General features: G+C 46.1%; 1 protein-coding gene across 2 annotated transcripts in view; it reads left to right on the top strand.

Annotated features, from left to right (window-relative positions):
• The first annotated feature begins 2,263 nt into the window (after nucleotides 1-2,263).
• Nucleotides 2,264-22,041, top strand: part of EHBP1L1 (EH domain binding protein 1 like 1) — a 98,713-nt gene continuing 78,935 nt past the window's right edge. For both annotated transcript variants that reach the window (XM_073658369.1, XM_073658368.1), the window contains exon 1: nucleotides 2,264-2,957. In XM_073658369.1, the coding sequence (XP_073514470.1) occupies nucleotides 2,854-2,957 (104 nt within the window). In that variant the 5' untranslated portion in view covers nucleotides 2,264-2,853. The remainder of the gene's footprint in view (nucleotides 2,958-22,041) is intronic.

Below are 22,041 nucleotides of genomic sequence, written 5' to 3'. Positions count from 1 at the left end.
TAAAAATACTCAATGTTCATATAATCATATAAAGCCTTACTTTCAAGCATCGACCCTTCAGAACACAAATTTTTCATATCGCTATATCAGGTGCTAATACATTTTTATCTCTCAGTTTTTATGATTTTTTCATCATCAGTATAGGGTTTCATCAATTTTTTTTTATCACAGGGCCATTAACTTGCATTGGCGAGTTTGATCCGCAACACAGATCGAAGAAGGACGCGTCTCCATCTTTCTTTTTGCGCACAATCGGCTTGTATAAGGCCTCATTCAGACGTCTGTGATTTTTCACATACGTAAAAACACGGAGTGTTATTCATCGGTGTTTGGATCTGCGTTTCATCAGTGTTTGCTCTGTCTGTCAGTTTTTACCATCAGTGCTTTATCAGTGTCTGAGAAAAAAAATTGCAAAGATTCTCCTGTCGATTGCAGTGTTAAAGGGATGTCTCATTTCAGTTCATCTTCATCCCCGGACACAAATTGGTAACAAATTACTCACCGTCCCCAGGTTCAGCGCTGAGTCTCTGCCTCTGTTTCTGGTGTCTGACACTGACATCACATCAACAGCGCCGCAGCACAATCAGTGAGCTCAGAAGCTCTGGAGTGGGGCTTTCTGTCTACACTCGTATTACCGCGGAGCTCACTGATTGGCTGCTGTGTTCTCTACATAAAGACAGTGCCATGGCCAATGCCAGACGCTGGGAGCAGCTTCGGAGACTCACCGTTGGACTGAGGGATGGTGAATGCAGCTTTTTCTATATATCAGCAAGCTCAGCAGCTCTGAGTGGGGTGTTCTGTCTACACTCACATAGCCGCTGAGCTCACTGATTGGCTGCCGTGTTGTCTACATAAAGACAGTGCCTTGGCCAATGCCAGACACTGTGAGCAGCTGCGGAGACTCACTTTTAAGCCGAGGGATGGTAAATACAGCACTTTATATATATATCAGTGAGCTCAGCAGCCCTGAGTGGGGTGTTCTGTCTACACTCACATAGCCACTGAGCTCACTGATTGGCTGCTGTGTTGTCTACATGAAGACAGTACCATGGCCAATGCCAGACACTGTGAGCAGCTGCGCAGACTCCCCATTGGACCGAGGGATGGTAAATACAGAACTTTATATATATATCAGTGAGCCCAGCAGCTCTGAGTGGGGTGTTCTGTCTACACTCGTATTACCGCGGAGCTCACTGATTGGTTGTCGTGTTGTCTACATGAAGACAGTGCCATGGCCAATGCCAGACACGGGGGGTAGCGAAGGCGGAGACTCCCTGTTGGACCGAGGGATGGTGAATACAGAAATATCAATGCCAGATATCAGGGGCAGCGTCAGAGACTCACTGTTGGACCGAGGGACGGTGAACACAGCCCCATATATATATATATATATATATATATATACATATACATATATGAAATTGTACCTGGGGATGAAGATTAACTCAAAGGGTGCTGGCCCTTTAATCAAGGGCAGTGCACGGATTGTACATTGTTCACTGACTTTTATGGGTAATTTTGATCCATGACACCGATAAAAAACAGACATGTGAACAGTCCCACAGACTTTAACTGGTACGTATCCTATCCGTGAAAAACATAGATTCACAGATGTCTGATTGAGGCCTTAGGCCGCGGCCCCACTATCAGTATTTGGTCAGTATTCGGTCAGTATTTTTTCTCAGGAGTGGGAGCCAAAACCAGGTGAGGAACATTCAGAGAAAAGGAATAATAGAAACAAGTCACCAATTCTGCATTTATCACCCACTCCTGGTTTTGGCTCCCACTCCTGAGAAAAAATACTGACTGAATACTGACCAAATACTGATAGTGGGGCTGTGCGGAAAATCCACAGGTAAAAAACGCTCATAAGTCCTTAGTGCGTTTTCATGATTGAAAAGCATCAGAAACTCATGTAACCTGCACCTGTGTATCAATAAAGTTTTGTCAAAGCCAAATACCAGGAAGTATCAAAAACAAAGCAACTTTATTTAAAGCATGACATATCAACAAGAGACAAAAACCACAGTGTCTAAAAATTAGCGCACGTACAAAAACTGACGCCTAGTGTTTGAAATTGGGCTTTTGGCGGAAGAAATGCTGATCTTTTCTTGACGTAAAACGTTGTCTTAAACGTTTCTGAACTGCATCTAATGATTTTCCATCCGGAGAAGTAAATTAAACAAAGCGTAGGAAATGATATAGTGATTTATTATAGGCCTGTAGGGCGACACATACCCAGACGGCCTTGTGTATACAGATACATATATACAGTCACAGGCACACCCTCCGCCCTCCCTCCTCCTTCAAGTTTTACTTCTGCTTAGCTGAGGGGAACAGGCTGTCTCTTACTCACGGGGAACGAGGCAGCCTTAAAAAAAAACCACATAAAGAAATAGCCAAAGAGACAGAGAGGAACCTATACCGCAGAGACGCAGGGGGTCAAAGAGACAGTCCAGGAGGGGGGAAACTGTCATTCACAAACAGGAAAGACAGAGGTAGATTGAAAGGAGCTGTCACTGACAGGCGAGGGTGAGAAGCACAGAGACTGTCCTTGTCTCTGACCGGGCAGACTCACCCCCCAAAAAAAGTAAGGAAAAGTTTCCTCCACGTAGGAAAGAGAAGACAAGAAAAGGATCAGCCAAAGAAATGTGGAATTTATAAGAAGAAATTACAACGAGCACGTGAACGAAGAGACAGACTGAGAAAGCACACAGGAAGGGAGAGGCAACGAAGAGAGTCAACTGAGTCACCACCAGCAAGAAGAAGACTAGAGAGGCGAGCATTTGTGTCCCTTTCGCCCATCACAATGCTGGAGACTGTCAGAGACTGTCACTAAGAAGAGAGACGACCATGACTTCTGTATGGAAGAGACTGCAGCGGACTGGCAAGAGAGCATCCCGCTTCCAGTTCGTGGCGTCTTACCAGGAACTTATATTAGAGTGCACCCAGAAATGGTGAGATGACGGCGCTTTGTCACATTCTCCGAGAGTCCGCTGTGTATATATGAGATGTCTGCATGTTATTGTGTGGAGTGAATCTGCTCCACGTACGTCGTAGGAGAGATGTCAATTTGGACGTCATTACACCGGTATATACCGTACTCTATGTATCTTCCGCCATATTTACAGTATAGATTTGTATAGGTGTTAACAGTAATGAGTGACGTCATTCCCGGCGTACCAGCACAAAGACTTTACAGGGTGTCGTAATAAAACATAGATTAATGTTATATCAAGTTTATTTCCATACGGCTCTTCTTACGGGGGGTCGCAGCTCGGAGTGACCTTTGTTGACGGTGCAAGTTGCACAACGCGATTGGTGTCATATGTCTTTATGGGATGGGATTCTGGTGACTTGATGCGTTTGATTTTTTTGGGCTTAGAAGGGATATTTTACAACAACTTAACATGAAAGTAAGTAACTGGCAATGTGTCTGGTATTAAAGATGATTGCAATATTTTATTCTTGCCAAAAAAAGGCACAATATGGCGGTTAGGTCCCCGCTTGTGTGTAATGGGCGATCTCTCGTCACGTGCGTTCAGGTTAAGTGCTGTGAAATAGTGATATAAGGGACCTTTAGTCTGGAGAATATGTGATAACTCACGTCATCCAGTGATTATTTCACCACTGGGAGCGCTGTTCCGTTTGATCCAGTTGTGCAGTCATGACACCAAAATAGCCACATGGTATATACTTTATATACTGCATTGTAGCACTTCATTGGATATGACAGTTCATATGGTAAGAGCTGTATACACAACAGGCATAAATAATAAGCGTCTATGAACCGATAGATGTCATGTTGTTAATACTGGAAGTATAAAGGCCGCCATTCATGTTATATAGCTGTTGGCCGAACAATAGTTTGGCCAATCATTCGGCTGACAGCCATATCGGCTGTCTTTCCCATACACAGGAGTGCTCGTTTGGTTGACGGCTAACTCTCCCATACACAGGAGCTCTCGTTTGGTTGACAGCTAACTCTCCCATACACAGGAGCGCTCGTTTGGTTGACAGCTAACTCTCCCATACACAGGAGCGCTCGTTTGGTTGACAGCCAACTCTCTCATACACAGGAGCACTTGTTCGGTTGACAGCCAACTCTCCCATACACAGGAGCGCTCGTTCAGTTGACAGCCAACTCTCCCATACACAGGAGCGCTCATTCGGTTGACAGCCAACTCTCCCATACACAGGAGCGCTCGTTCGGTTCACGGCCAACTCTCCCATACACAGGAGCGCTCGTTCAGTTGACGGCCAACTGTCCCATACACAGGAGCGCTCGTCCGGTTGACAGCCAACTCTCCCATACACAGGAGCGCTCGTTCGGTTGACAGCCAACTCTCACATACACAGGAGCGCTCTTTCGGTTGACAGTCAACTCTCACATACACAGGAGCGCTCGTTTGGTTGACAGACAACTCTCCCATACACAGGAGCGCTCGTTCGGTTCACGGCTAACTCTCCCATACACAGGGGCGCTCATTCGGTTGACAGCCAACTCTCCCATACACAGGAGCGCTCATTCGGTTGACAGCCAACTCTCCCATACACAGGAGCGCTCGTTTGGTTGACGGCCAACTCTCCCATACACAGGAGCGCTCGTTCGGTTGACGGCCAACTCTCCCATACACAGGAGCGCTCGTCCGGTTGACAGCCAACTCTCCCATACTCAGGAGCGCTCGTTCGGTTAACAGCCAACTCTCCCATACACAGGAGCGCTCGTCCGGTTGACAGCCAACTCTCCCATACACAGGAGCGCTCGTTCGGTTGACAGCCAACTCTCCCATACACAGGAGCGCTCGTTCGGTTGACGGCCAACTCTCCCATACACAGGAGCACTCGTCCGGTTGACAGCCAACTCTCCCATACACAGGAGCGCTCGTTCGGTTGACGGCCAACTCTCCCATACACAGGAGCGCTCGTCCGGTTGACAGCCAACTTTCCCATACACAGGAGCGCTCGTTCGGTTGACAGCCAACTTTCCCATACACAGGAGCGCTCGTTCGGTTGACAGCCAACTCTCTCATACACAGGAACGCTCGTCCGGTTGACAGCCAACTCTCTCATGCACAGGAACGCTCGTCCAGTTGACAGCCAACTCTCCCATACACAGGAGCGCTCATTCGGTTGACAGCCAACTCTCTCATACACAGGAGCGCTCGTTCGGTTGACATCAAACTCTCCCATACACAGGGGCACTCATTCGGTTGACAGCCAACTCTCCCATACACAGGGGCGCTCATTCGGTTGACAGCCAACTCTCTCATACACAGGAGCGCTCGTTCGGTTAACAGCCAACTCTCCCATACACAGGGGCGCTCATTCGGTTGACAGCCAACTCTCCCATACACAGGGGCGCTCATTCGGTTGACAGCCAAGTCTCTCATACACAGGAGCGCTAGTTCAGTTGACAGTCAACTCTCCCATACACAGGAGTCCTTGTTTTTTTGACAGCCAACTCTCCCATACACAGGGACACTCATTCGGTTGACAGCCAACTCTCTCATACACAGGAGCGCTAGTTCAGTTGACAGTCAACTCTCCCATACACAGGAGGCCTTGTTTTTTTGACAGCCAACTCTCCCATACACAGGAGCGCTTGTTTGTTTGGCAGCCAACTCTCCCATACACAGGAGAGCTCGTTGGGTTGGCAGCCAACTCTCTCATACACAGGAGCACTTGTTTGGTTGGCAGCCAGCTTTCCCATACACAGGAGCACTCGTTCGGTTGACAACCAACTCTTCCATGCACAGGAGCGCTTGGTCGATTGGCAGCCAACTTTCTCATACACAGGAGCACTGGTTTGGTTGACAGCCAACTCTCCCATACACAGGAGCGCTCGTTTGGTTGACAGCCATCTTTTCCATACACAGGAGCGCTTGGTCGATTGGCAGCCAACTTTCTCATACACAGGAGCACTGGTTTGGTTGACAGCCAACTCTCCCATACACAGGGACACTCATTCGGTTGACAGCCAACTCTCTCATACACAGGAGCGCTAGTTCAGTTGACAGTCAACTCTCCCATACACAGGAGGCCTTGTTTTTTTGACAGCCAACTCTCCCATACACAGGAGCGCTTGTTTGTTTGGCAGCCAACTCTCCCATACACAGGAGAGCTCGTTGGGTTGGCAGCCAACTCTCTCATACACAGGAGCACTTGTTTGGTTGGCAGCCAGCTTTCCCATACACAGGAGCACTCGTTCGGTTGACAACCAACTCTTCCATGCACAGGAGCGCTTGGTCGATTGGCAGCCAACTTTCTCATACACAGGAGCACTGGTTTGGTTGACAGCCAACTCTCCCATACACAGGAGCGCTCGTTTGGTTGACAGCCATCTTTTCCATACACAGGAGCGCTTGGTCGATTGGCAGCCAACTTTCTCATACACAGGAGCACTGGTTTGGTTGACAGCCAACTCTCCCATACACAGGAGCGCTCGTTTGGTTGACAGCCATCTTTTCCATACACAGGAGCGCTTGGTCGATTGGCAGCCAACTTTCTCATACACAGGAGCACTGGTTTGGTTGACAGCCAACTCTCCCATACACAGGAGCGCTCGTTTGGTTGACAGCCATCTTTTCCATACACAGGAGCACTCATTCGTTCGAGCGCTCCTGTGTTCCCTATGAGAGAGCCGACGACTGACCTGTCTGCCAACAGCAAATCTCCAGGAGAACAAAATCGATCGGCAGTCCGAAATCGGGCATGTCTAATCGATAACTCCCCCAACAATCAGATGTCCGGTGCGCCTATACACATTAGACTGTCGGCCGAACCGTTGATATTTGTGGGTTTGGCCAACACGAATCTAATGTGTATTGGGGCCTTAAGGATCATCATGTTACAGCAGAACTTTATTGACTGGCTTATCTTCTAAGACCTATATTGACTCCCAAGTGATAGAAAAGAACAGGTTTTGGTGACCTTTGTGTCCTCATTGTGGACACTTTCTGGTTGGGCCTTGGTGAGTAATCACTGATGAAGCAGGAGATAAACAAGCTCTGTCTTGGTCTGGGCTGTAGTCACACTGTCTTCAGGAATGCAGTCCTTTTTTGGGGATTTTGAACTGTGTGAAGTATTTAAGAATTTCATTTCTACTTTCTAGATTTGCAAAAATTACTAGATGCTTCTCCGAGCCTCTTAGCTCATAAATCGCCATAAAATGGTCTCTATTGGGTTTCATTAAATGATGTACCTGACCTTTACACTAGCCAACCAACGGCACTAAAAGACCTCCAATCAGTTACTTGTTTGCTGATCGGAGGTCGATTTGGAGCCTGTTGGAGCTTCTGATGCTCACTGAATGATCTCTAATAGCTCAGTGCACATAGGCTGCCATTGTACTGCCGAGAATGACGATAGTTTTGTGCAGACCAAAATACAATGTCACTCGACGAATGAGCGTTTTTTTTAGACTGTTTAGACTGCACAATTATCGTGAAATAAGGAGGACATGTTCACAACAATCGTCAGTGTAAATAAAGCTTTGAGTATTGTGTCACTTCCGGTAGTAATATACGATCACAGTATTTATAGGATGCCCTTATGCTGGCCATGCACATGAGATATCTGGTGGCCGACAGCTCATTTGGCAGACAGCGATCTCCCTCGAGCGCTCAGCCTCGATACATCTTCAACGAGGAGAGAGGAGAAAGCTGCTGCCACTCACTTCTGGCAGCTGCTTTTCTTCTCAGAACACAAAAGGATGGGGCATTCAAATTCCATCTTTCCCCCGATAGATGACGAGTCAAGAGGACCCCACGCCCATCAGATGGTCGTCCGGTCCTGCAGAAATTGTGAGGTTTGGCAAACTTTTGGAGGGGCCTTCAGACTTGGTGACATATTAAAGGCTATTATTAAGGAGAAGGAAACTTTGCTTCCTCTACATCAGGTTTCTGTCTTGAGGTTTCTTAAGATCGTTAGTTCCTTATTTTTTCGGCTCTGCAGAAACAGCTGAAAACTTTATTCTAACTTCTTCACTTGAAGGCCTAGTTGCGCGCCAAGGCCAGGGAGGGGCTGCAGTCCTTGCACCCGTTATAGCCTCTCCACCACTCCGACATGTGGCTTAAATGACATTTGGAGATATTTTTGATAAGGCAATGGGTGGTGCAGATCATCGCAACGAATGACACGACTGCTTTCGCTTTCTAAACTGCTGTAGTAAAATGATATCTCCGGTCTGATTCTGAGCTCCTTGTCGCTGGCTTACTTATAGATGTGTGTGAACACTGTCATGTTTAGTGATTTGGATCCACATTACTTTCATACGACAGCTATGAACATGGTTGGAAGAACCTTTTTCGTGTAAGGCTGATTTTACGTCACGTTTTACCCCAACATTCGAGGGTCCATCACTAGCTTCTGTCGGCAGCTCCAAAAGTTAGGATTTGGACGGAACCCCTAACAGAGCCATTAACTATAATGATTCACTTTAGTGGAGATATCACAGCGCAGGGAATGAAGAATCCTCGATGGTATCAAATTAAGGTTTTAATTCACACCAACGCGTTTCGGTACACCATTTTCATGGTAAAAAAACACACTCTTGTCCTATTATCCTTGACTTCAGCAGTTTATATAATGAGGCAGATAGAGTCACTTTGTGCTCCATGTGGCCTCCATATTGGTGGTGTCCGGCTTTTTAACGCAGGCACAGAAGCGCCGTAGGGTTCACTTTTGTGTTCCCCTGTGGAAGCAAAGGCCAGACGGAGTAAAAAATGACTCTGCCTCATTATAGCAAATGGCTCTTCTGGGGCTCTCTCGTGGCTTCTCTACACATCTATAGACACAAGCCCCTAACAGAGTCTTAAACGTGGGGTCACAAGTAATGTGAACACAGCCTAAGGGCTTGTGCAGACAGCGGTAATAATCGGACGAGTGCTGTCCATCATTTTGATGGCTCTAACTTGTGCTAATGTTAATCTATCGGGCCGTGCACATGCCCAATTTTTTCCAAGGAAAAAATAGCTGCATGGCCAATTTTGATCTGATATTCAGATCATGCTCGGCCATACAAGTTAATGAGCGAGTGGAAACCATCGAACTGCACTCGGATGACATCTGAGTGCAGTCCGATTTCCACGGACTGACAGAACGGAGAGAATGGAGACATTTTGTTATTCTCTCCACATCTGAGAGAATCGGATCACACTCTGATCAATCTGATCAGAGAATAATTAGCATAATTGATGCGATTTTCCCAGATAGCAAAAAATACGCTGGTCTGCACATAGCCTAACTGAAATAATAGTACAGAAGGTGGGACCCTAAGGCTACGTTCCCCTGATGAGCATTTGATGTTGCATATTTTAGGTATTATTTCTGCACCTATTAAGTAATTTTTTTCATTGCGTTTTGATCACTTTTTTTTCTGCTGCGATTTTTTTCTCTTTTTGGTGTTTTAAATCAAAATATTTTTTGGGGGGGATACTTCCTGTTACTTAGCTTTGGTGAAACTTTATTGATACAGTCATGGGCGGATTACATGCATTTTCAATGTGCTTCCAGTGCGGAAACGCAATAAAAACGTATATGTATTTTTTTATCTGAAAATTTTCCTCATTTCATTCAAGTTTATGGGGAAAATCTGCAAATAAAACTTATATTTACCCCAAGAGAAATTGACTTATGGGTTTCAAAAATGAATTGCAGCTCAGTTTACTCGCAGCGGAACAAAACGCACCAAATACTCATCGAGGGAATTTAGCCTTAGGCCACATTCACACGTTCAGTATTTGGTCAGTATTTTACGTCAGTATTTGTAAGCCAAAACCAGGAGTGGGTGATAAATTCAGAAGTGGTGATGTGTTTCTATTATACTTTTCCTCTGATTGTTCCACTCCTTGTTTTGGCTTATGAATACTGATGTAAAATACTGACCAAATACTGAACGTGTGAACGTGGCCTTATGTTACAGTCACACGCCCGTTTTCTCTCCCTCCTAGAAAAATGGTCCAGTTATGCTAATCAGACTTTGATCAGAGTGGGATCCGATTTTCTTGGAGGTGGAGAGATAAAAAAAAAAAAAGTTTCTCCACCTTATCCATTATGTCAGTCGTAAAAATCGGACCGCACTCGGATGTCATCTGAATGTGGTCCGTTTTTTTCCACAGCCCCATAGATTTAAATGGGTGAGTGCCATCTGATTCCATCTCGAAGGCAAATTGTGCATGACGCAACAATTTTTTTCCCTCAGTGACTCTTAATGAATTAGGCGCCTCTGATTCCAGCACACCCCCTCATAAAGACCACCCCCTCATAAAGACCAGCATAATCAACGCCGATCTTGATGAATTGTAGTCCAAAACCTCACATTAAAAAGAAAAGACTCATTGCCTTATAGTCCTTCTTAGAGTTAGGCAAAAACATTTGCACCGCATCCAGTAAGGTCCTATCTTAAATTTTGCAACCGGCATACCGTATGCTTGTTACTATGCTCCGTGACATCATGGTATAAGGCTGTGTGCCCACGATGCGTTTTTTAAGCGTTTCCGCAGCGGCAAAAACGCTGCAGAAATGCTTTAAAAACGTATGGTAGAAGGCCTGCCATGTCCCCCAATGATAATCCGCATGTGCTGTGCACATGCTGCGGAAATTTCCGCTGCGGATTATCATTGCGGAAAAATCCACAGCACAACCAATTATTTTGCGGAAGTGCTGCGTTTTCGCTGCCATTGACTTGCATTAGAACGCGCCAATTCCGCAAGACTGCATCTGTACTTGCGTAATTGGCGCGTTCTAATGTGCGGATGGCACCCGGGTGTAGAGGAGAGGAGAGTCTCATCCACACCCAGGTACCATTAAAAAAGCTGTAAAAAAAAGAATAAAATAAAAAATAAATATATACTTACCTTCTGGCGGCCCGCGCTGTGCTCCTCCTTGCTTCCCCGCACTTCGTGATGAATGAAGGACCTGCGCTGACGTCAGAGTCATGTGACGGGTCATGCGATGCTGACGTCGGCAGGTCCTTCAATCCACCGCTGCCAGCAGCCGGGACGGTGCAGCAAGACTGCTGGGGCCATCGGAGGGTAAGTATATATTTATTTTTTTATTTTTTGACATTCTCTTGGGTCACACTATATAAATCCATGCTGTTTCCATGCTTCACATCCGCATGTTCCTGGCAGGAAAACGCATGTACAATCCACATGTACAATCCGCATGTACAATCCGCATGTACTATCCACATGTACAATCCGCATGCGTTTTTTTCTGCCAGGGAGATGCAGAAACACTCAGGAAAAAATCCTGAGCATTTCTGCATCGTGGGCACATAGTCTTATAGTGCAACACACTTCATGACTTCGAGTGCGGCCTAGTGATTGGACCTTATGCAATGTCATTGTCGCAATTCCACCCCTCACTGTCTGGGATGGTTACTGACAGCTCAGCCGTCCAATCTGGTACAGGGGTGTGCTGAGCTGTCAGTATTTTGATTGACAGCTCAGCCGTCCAGTCGTGCTGGGGCGTGCTGAGCTGTCAGTATTTTGATTGACAGCTCAGCCGTCCAGTCTGGTGCTGGGGCGTGCTGAGCTGTCAGTACTTTGATTGACAGCTCAGCCGTCCAGTCTGGTGCAGGGGCGTGCTGAGCTGTTGGTGTTTTGATTGACAACTCAGCCGTCCAGTCTGATGCTGGGGCGTGCTGAGCTGTCAGTATTTTGATTGACAGCTCAGCCGTCCAGTCGTGCTGGGGCGTGCTGAGCTGTCAGTATTTTGATTGACAGCTCAGCCGTCCAGTCTGGTGCTGGGGCGTGCTGAGCTGTCAGTACTTTGATTGACAGCTCAGCTGTCCAGTCTGGTGCAGGTGCGTGCTGAGCTGTTGGTGTTTTGATTGACAACTCAGCCGTCCAGTCTGATGCTGGGGCGTGCTGAGCTGTCAGTATTTTGATTGACAGCTCAGCCGTCCAGTCTGGTGCTGGGGCGTGCTGAGCTGTCAGTACTTTGATTGACAGCTCAGCCGTCCAGTCTGGTGCAGGGGCGTGCTGAGCTGTCGGTGTTTTGATTGACATCTCGGCCGGCCAATCTGAGACTGGGAGGTGCTGGGCTTCCTTCAGGTGTTCCCTGTCCCAGGTGATTGCCCAGCTACTTAGCTGAGCTGTCAGTCCCAGATCTCTGCCAGATGTAGATTCAGCTCTGTCTTGCTGTGCCTTGTCCTTTGCTTGTGGATCTTTTCGCTGCCTGACCTTGGACCTCGTTCTGACCATCCGTTTTGCTTGTTCCCTTTGCTCTAATCCGCTTTCCTCCTGGTATTCTGACCTCGGATGGTTACTTGACTTCGCCTTTGTCTCTTCCCTCTGTTTATGAAGTACCCTTCTGGCTCTTGACCTCGGACTCCTTGACTACATTGACTCACAGCTTGTCCATGAGAAGTTACTCAGCGTCACAACCATTATGTAGCGGGGACTCGTAAGGGGCGCCCAGCGTGCCAGGCAGAGGGTGCCGGCTCCAGAAGTGAAGGCAGTACTGGTCTGGCTGCCACAGATCTGGATGTTGGACCGGAGTAGTACAAATCTTTTCTGCTTAATTTTAGTTTTTATTGTTAAAGTAGATGTTCAAGAGATGAAGCTAGCTGTAGGAAATGTTATATCATGAAATGAAAAAAAAAAAAAAAACGATTTTACTCACCTGTCGAATCTTGTGCTGCTTTAGCTCTAATGCTCTGTGGCCACTGTTGATCTCCCCGACGTGATGATGTGCAATGCCAACAAGTGATTTCTGCTGCCAATCACTCTCCTCATCAGGGTTGCTAGAATGAAGTATGGGAGCATTGAGGAAAGTGATTGGCTGCAGCAGTCACTCGGACGTACAGAGTGTCATCACTCCAGGAGAATAAACATAGTCTGATGGGAACCACTGGAGTATTAGCACTGGATTGGGGGGAAGTTTTGACAGGTGAATAATGAATATTTACCAACATAAGAGTTGGTAGTATAGAAGCATTTAAGTCCTGCCCCAACAATCCTTCCCCTGTACACCTAGGAACGCTTATTTCTGGGCATGGTTTACATACCCCAGCCGATATTCTGGCCAAATTTACTTGGTTTGTATTGGAAAAAATTGGATTGTTGGCAGCTTTGGTAATGTTTGTTTTATTGTTTTAATTTTAAAACACTTCCATTTTAAAAAGTTTTCTTTAAGTCTCAGTTAAACTCTTTTAAGGAGTTGTCCTCTTTGGGAAATTCCTACCTGTTAGAATAGGCAAAGTCTTTCTAAACTCTCCCCTAGGGGATAATATATGAGGATCTAGACCCGAAGACTCCAATATTAACTCCGAATTCCCTACTAGGTCATATGAAGGTTAGTTTTCTAGACAGCCCTTTAATGTGAACACCACACTTTGGCTTGCATTGTGGAGTGAGAAGTTGCCTGGAGCCTAGGAGTAAATAGGATATACCTCCTTGAGAAGGAAGATTACCAGGAGCCTTCACCTTTTGCTCTCTGTTATCTCGCTGGGTGACTCCTTTTTGTCTCATTACATGCAGTGAATGTGTTTGTTCTCAGGAAGGAGGATCTGGGTCATTGTTACAGATGAAATAGTAAAATGAAGCAATGTGTACCATGACATTAAGGCTAAAACCAGTGTCCTTCTTCCATGTATCTCAAGCACGGGACCCTTTGTTTAACATATCAGATCACCCTTTTTAACAAAGGCTCTGTTGTTATGCACAGGTCATATATATGGCTTGTAGTAATAGTATACGTATGTACAGCCGTGCAGCGCAGTCACCAGAAAATTACTGGAGAAGCGGAGTTGTTCTGATCACTATGATTAACTTCAGCCCTTAAAGCCCCTCATACACTTTTCTGCTGTGATCTCGAAAACAAAACCGCTGCCAGACTCCTCTGGCGGCGACCCAATTGGTACGGAGCCATAAGTAAAGGGCATCATACTCAATAGATAGCTGCTGGCCAAATGATGGATTGGCTGATCGTTTGGTCGACAGCTATCTCTCCTGGCTCCGCCATATATAGGAAAGCTCGCTTTGTCGAGAACTCCTATGCTCTCTACAAGAAAGCCGCTGCCAGTCTCCTCTGGCAGTGACCTAGTGGGTATGGATCCGTAAGTAGGGGGCACCGGTTATAGGAAGGTTCGCCCCCATCTGTTCGCCCCCAGGTATATTTCGCCCCCGCACATTTCGCCCCTATCATTTCGCCCCCAGGAAGATTCGCCCCCGTACATTTCGCCCCCGGACGGGGGCGAACTGGGGGCGATATGTGCGGGGTGAGATGTGCGGGTTCAATTCATCCTGGGGGCCAAATGCTGGGGACGAAAAGTGCGGGGGCGAAATGTACCTAGGGGCGAACTGCTGGGGGCGAAACATCCAATTCCCTGGGGCACCATACATAATAGATAGCTGTCGGACAAGTGATGGATTGGCTGATCGTTTGGTCTACAGCTATCTCTTCCAGCTCCTCCATATGCCGGAAAGCTCGCTCTACCGAGAGCTCCTGTGCTCTCTACAAGAAAGCTGCTGCCAAACTCCTCTGGCAGCAACCTAATGTGTACGAAGCCATAAGTAGGGGGCACCATACCCAATAGATAGCTGTCGACCAAATGATCAGGCAATCCATCGTTTGGACGACAGCTATCTCTCCCGGCTCCTCAATAGACAGGAGCGCTCGTTCTAACGAGAGCTTCTGTGATCTCTACAAGAAAGCTGCTGCCAAAGGAGTCTGGCAGCAACCTATTTTACTGAGAATAAAAGGATCAGCAGTCCAAAATCGTACATGCGGGATCCTTATGTCAGAGTTGGGAGGACCCAATACAGCCGCCAAGCCCTCCAATGTGTCTTGTCTGTGAAGAACCCAGGGGTGAAGACATGTTTATAGATCATTCTTGCAGTGTAATCATATACAGTACATTCCTGTCTGGGAATACCGACTGCACCTCCTCCAGCAATGCATCCTTGATACTTTTATCATATATGTGTACTATTATTATAATATGTATGTATAATGTATGGTAATAATAAGTTTACATCATGCTCTGTGCCACTTATAGTTGGGCATTGTATGGTTTTTTGTATACTGTATGACCATACACAATAAAGGGGTGGGCACCCACAGAGGGCAAGGTTGTTTCCACTTTTTATGTGTTGGTGACAGATAATGCTCTGAGGTTTAGGCTCAAATGAACTGTGTCGTCAAAAAAGGCCCATTGTTTAACTCAGGTTTTCATGTTTAAATGTTTTTTTTAACTTTTCGAAAAAAAAAAATATTAGTTTTACACATTACTATCTATATTAAAAACAATCTGAAATCTTGCCGTTTTCACACTGGGCACCAGGACCTTATACGAGACTCATATGTCCTGTTCTGTACAGATAACTTTTCAGGAGTCTCATTATCATCACAGACCTGACTTTAGTGACTGATAACACCTCTATATACAGTAGATAACACAGGATCCACCATTCACGATAGGTGATGTCACAGCTCACCTCCTCCTCTTCCCGTACAATGACTGATGACACCTCTATATACAGTAGATAACATAGGACTCACCATTCACAATAGGTGATGTCACAGCTCAGCTCCTCCCCCTCTGTTCACAATTGCCCAGATTAGAGCATGCTCAGATAATGACTCTGTACAAAACAAATAGGATCTGAATCAGTCCATTGCTGACCCAGGGCGGTCAATTAAAGGGGGTTTTAAAGAAAAGGATTATAGTTTTTAAAGTTAATGTTCGTGACGCCACCTGTGGTATGCGGCTAAAGGGAGCAGCCGCTGCGGAGCAGGTCCTCTGGAGCTGTTGTTAATGCAGCAGAGTTGGTTCAGCTCTCCACAGGCAGAGCTTAGCTCCAGGGCAGAGTAGTGGGGATGTAATAGATGTTGCTGTTGTGCAGGGTGGTGCAGGGGATGATGGCGCAGTAATAATTCCCAGAGACGGTGGTGTGCAGTCTTCAGGGTTTTACTCACGATTTTTAGACTCCAAGTTACCAGGGCCAGGGTAACTCCCCACGGCGTCCTGTCTTTACCCTGGGAAAGGTTCAGCAAACTTCCAGGTACCTCCGGAGTACGTAACGGGACCCCCTTCTGTGTGTTCCTTCTGGCTGTCTCCCTGCACCTCACACCCAGTGTCCCAAGCCAGTGACCGCGGACCTTGTCGGGCGACGTCTTCTCTGTCCCCTGGGTCCTCTATGGCCACCTTTTTGGCGAGTGAGATGTGGCTGTTGGCTGCAGCACCTGAAATGCTGCACCCTCCGGTTATCTAGTTGAGACTTGAAGACCTCTGCTAGTTTAGGGGCTGGTCCCCTCTCTGGGGCCTGATCCTTCCACTCCTGGAGGGTTCGGGCGCACGGGTGGCCTCCAGCACTGCCCGTACCCCTGGGATCCTTTCTGCTTTACTGGAGCCTTCCTTCCTGCTCCTCTCCTCTCTTCAGTCTGTCCTGGGCCTCTCTCACTAGGCCCTCCTCCCGAGCAGAGCTCCTGCTCCACACACTCTCTCCTCACTGTTCCCTCAGACTGTTCTCACCACTGAACTGAACTCCCAAGATGACTTCCCTTTTTATATCCTTCTTCTCAAGTGCTCCCCTGATCTTATTCCTCCACCCACACCCACTACATGGTTTCCCCCCACTCCAGCCAGGAACAGGGCTCAGCAGCGCAGCAATGCATCTTGCCCCTCCTGCTGGTCTGGAGCAGTGTAATGTTGGATGCAGGTGTTTGGGTCCCGTGCAGTACTCCCTCCTTACCTGAGAGTGGGGTACCACACCTCTGGGTGAGATGCAGTACCTCTGTGGCGACTGAACCCGCAGGGGCGCCACAAATTCCACGGCCCCAGTATCAGTGTTTGGTCAGTATTCGGTCAGTATTTTTTCTCAGGAGTGGGAGCCAAAACCAGGTGAGGAACAATCAGAGAAAAGGTATAATAGAAACAAGTCACCAATTCTGCATTTATCACCTACTCCTGGTTTTGGCTCCCACTCCTGAGTTAAAATACTGACCGAATACTGACCAAATACTGATCGTGGGGTCGTGGCCTTATATTAACTCCAGTGATCAGTGTGAAAGCAGAAGGATTTTTTTCAATAGTGATGTGAAAAATATAAAAACACATAAAAAAACTACATTTACCGTTAAAAAAAACTGATTCCAGAAACGTAATTTACTGATGCCAAATTCCTGTTAAATATATTGTTTTATTTCGTTCTCACTTTCAACAGAAAGAATTAGGAGGAGCAGAGTTCTTCTTTTCCTAAGTATCATATCCACTTTGCCAGTTGCGGTAGGTTTTTTTTTAGATGCGGAGATCAGTCAGGCTGAATGCTATTTGGGGCCGCCTTCCATTCCTTGGCATTTCAGGACTATGAGAAATGGCTAGCTCTGGCATGTGTCGTCTTTCGAGGCCTTTTATCACAGAATCACATCTATCTGAAGAGACGGATGAAGATATTTTTTTTTCCAAAAATAAGACAGACGATGATTTTTTTATTATGTGTTTGAAAATAATCTACTTAGACAATGTAACAAATCCCAGTAGTTGCAATGTATCAGAAAAGCAAAAAGTTGGCAAAAACTTGAAAGCCTCAAACCTACTCACTCCAACCGCTATAATTACCAGCTTTTTACTGATCCCAAGATCCATCACCGTCTTATTGGAGGTCTTGTGTCCTTTACGGTTGGTTGATGCTGTTAGAGAAGCACTCCTCCTCCTCCTCCCATCAAAGTTTTTATCCTCTTAATATATTGCAGTCACCATATTATATAGCACTGTGTACTTACAACTGCTCATTTTGCCTTTCTACCCAGATAATTCCTCTTTTTTCTCTGCTCTATGTAGATACAGGAAATCTATTTTCGCCTCATGAGTCATCCCCCTCTTCAGCTCCTGACCCAGCTGCTCAATCCCCCCCCCTCCTGCCAGGGACTTTGCAGTGACTTATCATTGTAGTTCTACTGATGACTCATGCAGGGATAATTGACCTCCTGTTTCTACATAGAGCTTAGAAGGATTTTGCGAGTCAGTTTTTAATCATGTGATGTCATAGACCTAATGGGAAAGAGAAGAATTAGCTGGGTGGAAGGGCAAAATGAGCAATTGTAAGTACACAGGCTACATAATATGATGACTGCAATATATTAAGAGGTTAAAAATTTTGATGGGAGTACTTTTTTTTTTATTTCGGGTCATAAAAATTGACCGGGACATGATACTTATGCTGAAATGTGTCTTGAATGAGGCCTAACTTGAGCTGCAAAATTAATATACACTGCTCAAAAAAATAAAGGGAACACTTCAACAACAGAATATAACTCCAAGTAAATCAAACTTCTGTGAAATCAATCTGTCCACTTAGGAAGCAACATTGATTGACAATCAATTTCACATGCTGTTATGCAAATGGGATAGACAATAGATGGAAATTATTGGCAATTATCAAGACACACTCAATAAAGGAGTGGTTCTGCAGGTGGGGACCACAGACCACATCTCAGTACCAATGCTTTCTGGCTGATGTTTTGGTCACTTTTGAATGTTGGTTGTGCTTTCACACTCGTGGTAGCATGAGACAGACTCTACAACCCACAGAAGTTGCTCAGGTAGTGCAGCTCATCCAGGATGGCACATCAATGCGAGCTGTGGCAAGAAGGTTTGCTGTGTCTGTCAGCGTAGTGTCCAGATACTTGTGAAATAAACTCGGCACTCAAGATATGAATTTATGTTGAATTTAATCCAAAATCAAAACAAACATTTCGGCCTAAACATAAGGCCTTCATTAGTGTGGTCAGACTGCTGAAAACTCAGGTGTGTAGGGAGAGATCGGGCGATGTGCCTCAGGAGATGTGCATCACTGTCTTGTGATGCTGTATAAGGTGGCCTGGGAGCTGGAACGCGGTATCCACGGCTGGTTCAGTGTTAGTCCGTGTTAGTCAGTGATATTTAGGGGACTAACACTGAACCAGCAGTGGATACCGAGTTCCAGCGTTGAGTGCCGAGGTTATTTCACAATTATTTGGGTTTGGACCCTACTCGTGCAAGTGTCCAGTTGTGCGGCGGTTTTTCTTTAAGCGTAGTGTCCAGAGGCGCTACCAGGAGACAGGCCAGTACACCAGGAGACGTGGAGGGGGCCGTAGGAGGGCAACAACCCAGCAGCAGGACCGCTACCTCCGCCTTTGTGCAAGGAGGAACAGGAGGAGCACTGTCAGAGCCCTGCAAAATGACCTCCAGCAGGCCACAAATGTGCATGTGTCTGCACAAACGGTTAGAAACCGACTCCATGAGGGTGGTATGAGGGCCCGACGTCCACAGATGGGGGTTGTGCTCACAGCCCAACACCGTGCAGGACGCTTGGCATTTGCTACAGAACACCAGGATTGGCAAAGTCGCCACTGGCGCCCTGTGCTCTTCACAGATGAAAGCAGGTTCACACTGAGCACATGTGACAGACGTGACAGAGTCTGGAGACGCCGTGGAGAGCGATCTGCTGCCTGCAACATCCTTCTGCATGACCGGTTTGGCAGTGGGTCAGTAATGGTGTGGGATGGCATTTCTTTGGAGGGCCGCACAGCCCTCCATGTGCTCGCCAGAGGTAGCCTAACTGCCATTAGGTACTGAGATGAGATCCTCAGACCCCTTGTGAGACCATATGCTGGTGCGGTGTGCCCTGGGTTCCTCCTAATGCAGGACAATGCCAGACCTCATGTGGCTGGAGTGTGTCAGCAGTTCCTGCAAGATGAAGGCATTGAAGCTATGGACTGGCCCGACCATTCCCCAGACCTGAATCCGATTGAGCACATCTGGGACATCATGTCTCGCTCCATCCATCAACGTCACGTTGCACCACAGACTGTCCAGGAGTTGGCGGATGCTTTAGTCCAGGTCTGGGAGGAGATACGACAGGAGACCATACGCAACCTCATCAGGAGCATGCCCAGGCGTTGTAGGGAGGTCATACAGGCACGTGGAGGCCACACACAATACTGAGCCTCATTTTAACTTGTTTTAACGACATTACATCAAAGTTGGATCAGCCTGTAGTGTGTTTTTCCACTTTAATTTTGGGGGTGACTCCAAATCCAGGCCTCCATTGGTTAATAAATTTGATTTCCATTGATGATTTTTGTGTGATTTTGTTGTCAGCACATTCAACTTTGTACAGAACAAAGTATTCAATGAGAATATTTCATTCATTCAGATCTAGGATGTGTTATTTGAGTGTTCCCTTTATTTTTTTGAGCAGTGTATATACATACAGTTAGGTCCATATATATTTAGACAGAGACAACATTTTTCTAATTTTGGTTCTAGACATTACCACAATGAATTTTAAACAAAACAATTCAGATGCAGTTGAAGTTCAGACTTTCAGCTTTCATTTGAGGGTATCCACATTAAAATTGGATGAAGGGTTTAGGAGTTTCAGCTCCTTAACATGTGCCACCCTGTTTTTAAAGGGACCAAAAGTAATTGGACAATTGACTCCAAGGCTATTTCATGGACAGGTGTGGGCAATCCCTTCGTTATGTCTTTCTCAATTAAGCAGATAAAAGGCCTGGAGTTGATTTGAGGTGTGGTGCTCGCATTTGGAAGGTTTTGCTGTGAAGTAAACATGCGGTCAAAGGAGCTCTCCATGCAGGTGAAACAAGCCATCCTTAAGCTGCAAAAACAGAAAAAACCCATCCGAGAAATTGCTACAATATTAGGAGTGGCAAAATCTACAGTTTGGTACATCCTGAGAAAGAAAGAAAGCACTGGTGAACTCATCAATGCAAAAAGACCTGGGTGCCCACGGAAGACAACAGTGGTGGATGATCGCAGAATAATCTACATGGTGAAGAGAAACCCCTTCACAACAACCAACCAAGTGAACAGCACTCTCCAGGAGGTAGGCGTATCAATATCCAAATCTACCATAAAGAGAAGACTGCATGAAAGTAAATACAGAGGGTTCACTGCACGGTGCAAGCCACTCATAAGCATCAAGAATAAAAAGGCTAGACTGGACTTTGCTAAAAAACATCTAAAAAAGCCAGCACAGTTCTGGAAGAACATTCTTTGGACAGATGAAACCAAGATCAACCTCTACCAGAATGATGGAAAGAGAAAAGTATGGCGAAGGCGTGGTACAGCTCATGATCCAAAGCATACCACATCATCTGATAAAATATGGCGGAGGCAGTGTGATGGCTTGGGCATGCATGACTGCCAGGGGCACTGGGTCACTAGTGTTTATTGATGATGTGACACAGGACAGAAGCAGCCAAATGAATTCTGATGTATTCAGAGCCATACTGTGTGCTCAGATCCAGCCAAATGCAGCCAAACTGATTGGTCGTCGTTTCATACTACAGATGGACAATGACCCAAAACATAAAGCCAAAGCAACCCAGGAGTTTATTAAAGCAAAGAAGTGGAATATTCTTGAATGGCCAAGTCAGTCACCTGATCTCAACCCAATTGAGCATGCATTTCACTTGTTAAAGACTAAACTTCAGACAGAAAGGCCCACAAACAAACAGCAACTAAAAACCACCGCAGTGAAGGCCTGGCAGAGCATCAAAAAGGAGGAAACACAGCGTCTGGTGATGTCCATGAGTTCAAGACTTCAGGCAGTCATTGCCAACAAAGGGTTTTCAACCAAGTACTAGAAATGAACATTTTATTTACAATTATTTCATCTGTCCAATTACTTTTGGTCCCTTTAAAAACAGGGTGGCACATGTTAAGGAGCTGAAACTCCTAAACCCTTCATCCAATTTTAATGTGGATACCCTCAAATGAACGCTGAAAGTCTGAACTTCAACTGCATCTGAATTGTTTTGTTTAAAATTCATTGTGGTAATGTCTAGAACCAAAATTGGAAAAATGTTGTCTCTGTCCAAATATATATGGACCTACCTGTATGTTACATTGAAGGGGGCACAAAAAAGGTCTTATTACTACGTATGGGGGCATTATTGCTGTGTAGGGCACGAGGGGGAGGACTATTATTGTATTGTATGGGTCTAAAGGTGGCACTATTACTATTTGGGAGCACTAAGAAAATCATTATTACTATGTCGGTTACAAAAGGGGGCGCTATTGCT

Source organism: Phyllobates terribilis, unplaced genomic scaffold, assembly GCF_046119375.1.
Source record: "Phyllobates terribilis strain yellow unplaced genomic scaffold, ASM4611937v1 Scaffold_13__5_contigs__length_258822181, whole genome shotgun sequence".
NCBI classification, from domain to species: domain Eukaryota; kingdom Metazoa; phylum Chordata; class Amphibia; order Anura; family Dendrobatidae; genus Phyllobates; species Phyllobates terribilis.
Note: the sequence above shows the minus strand (reverse complement) of the source record. Positions and strands in the feature narration are given on the sequence as shown.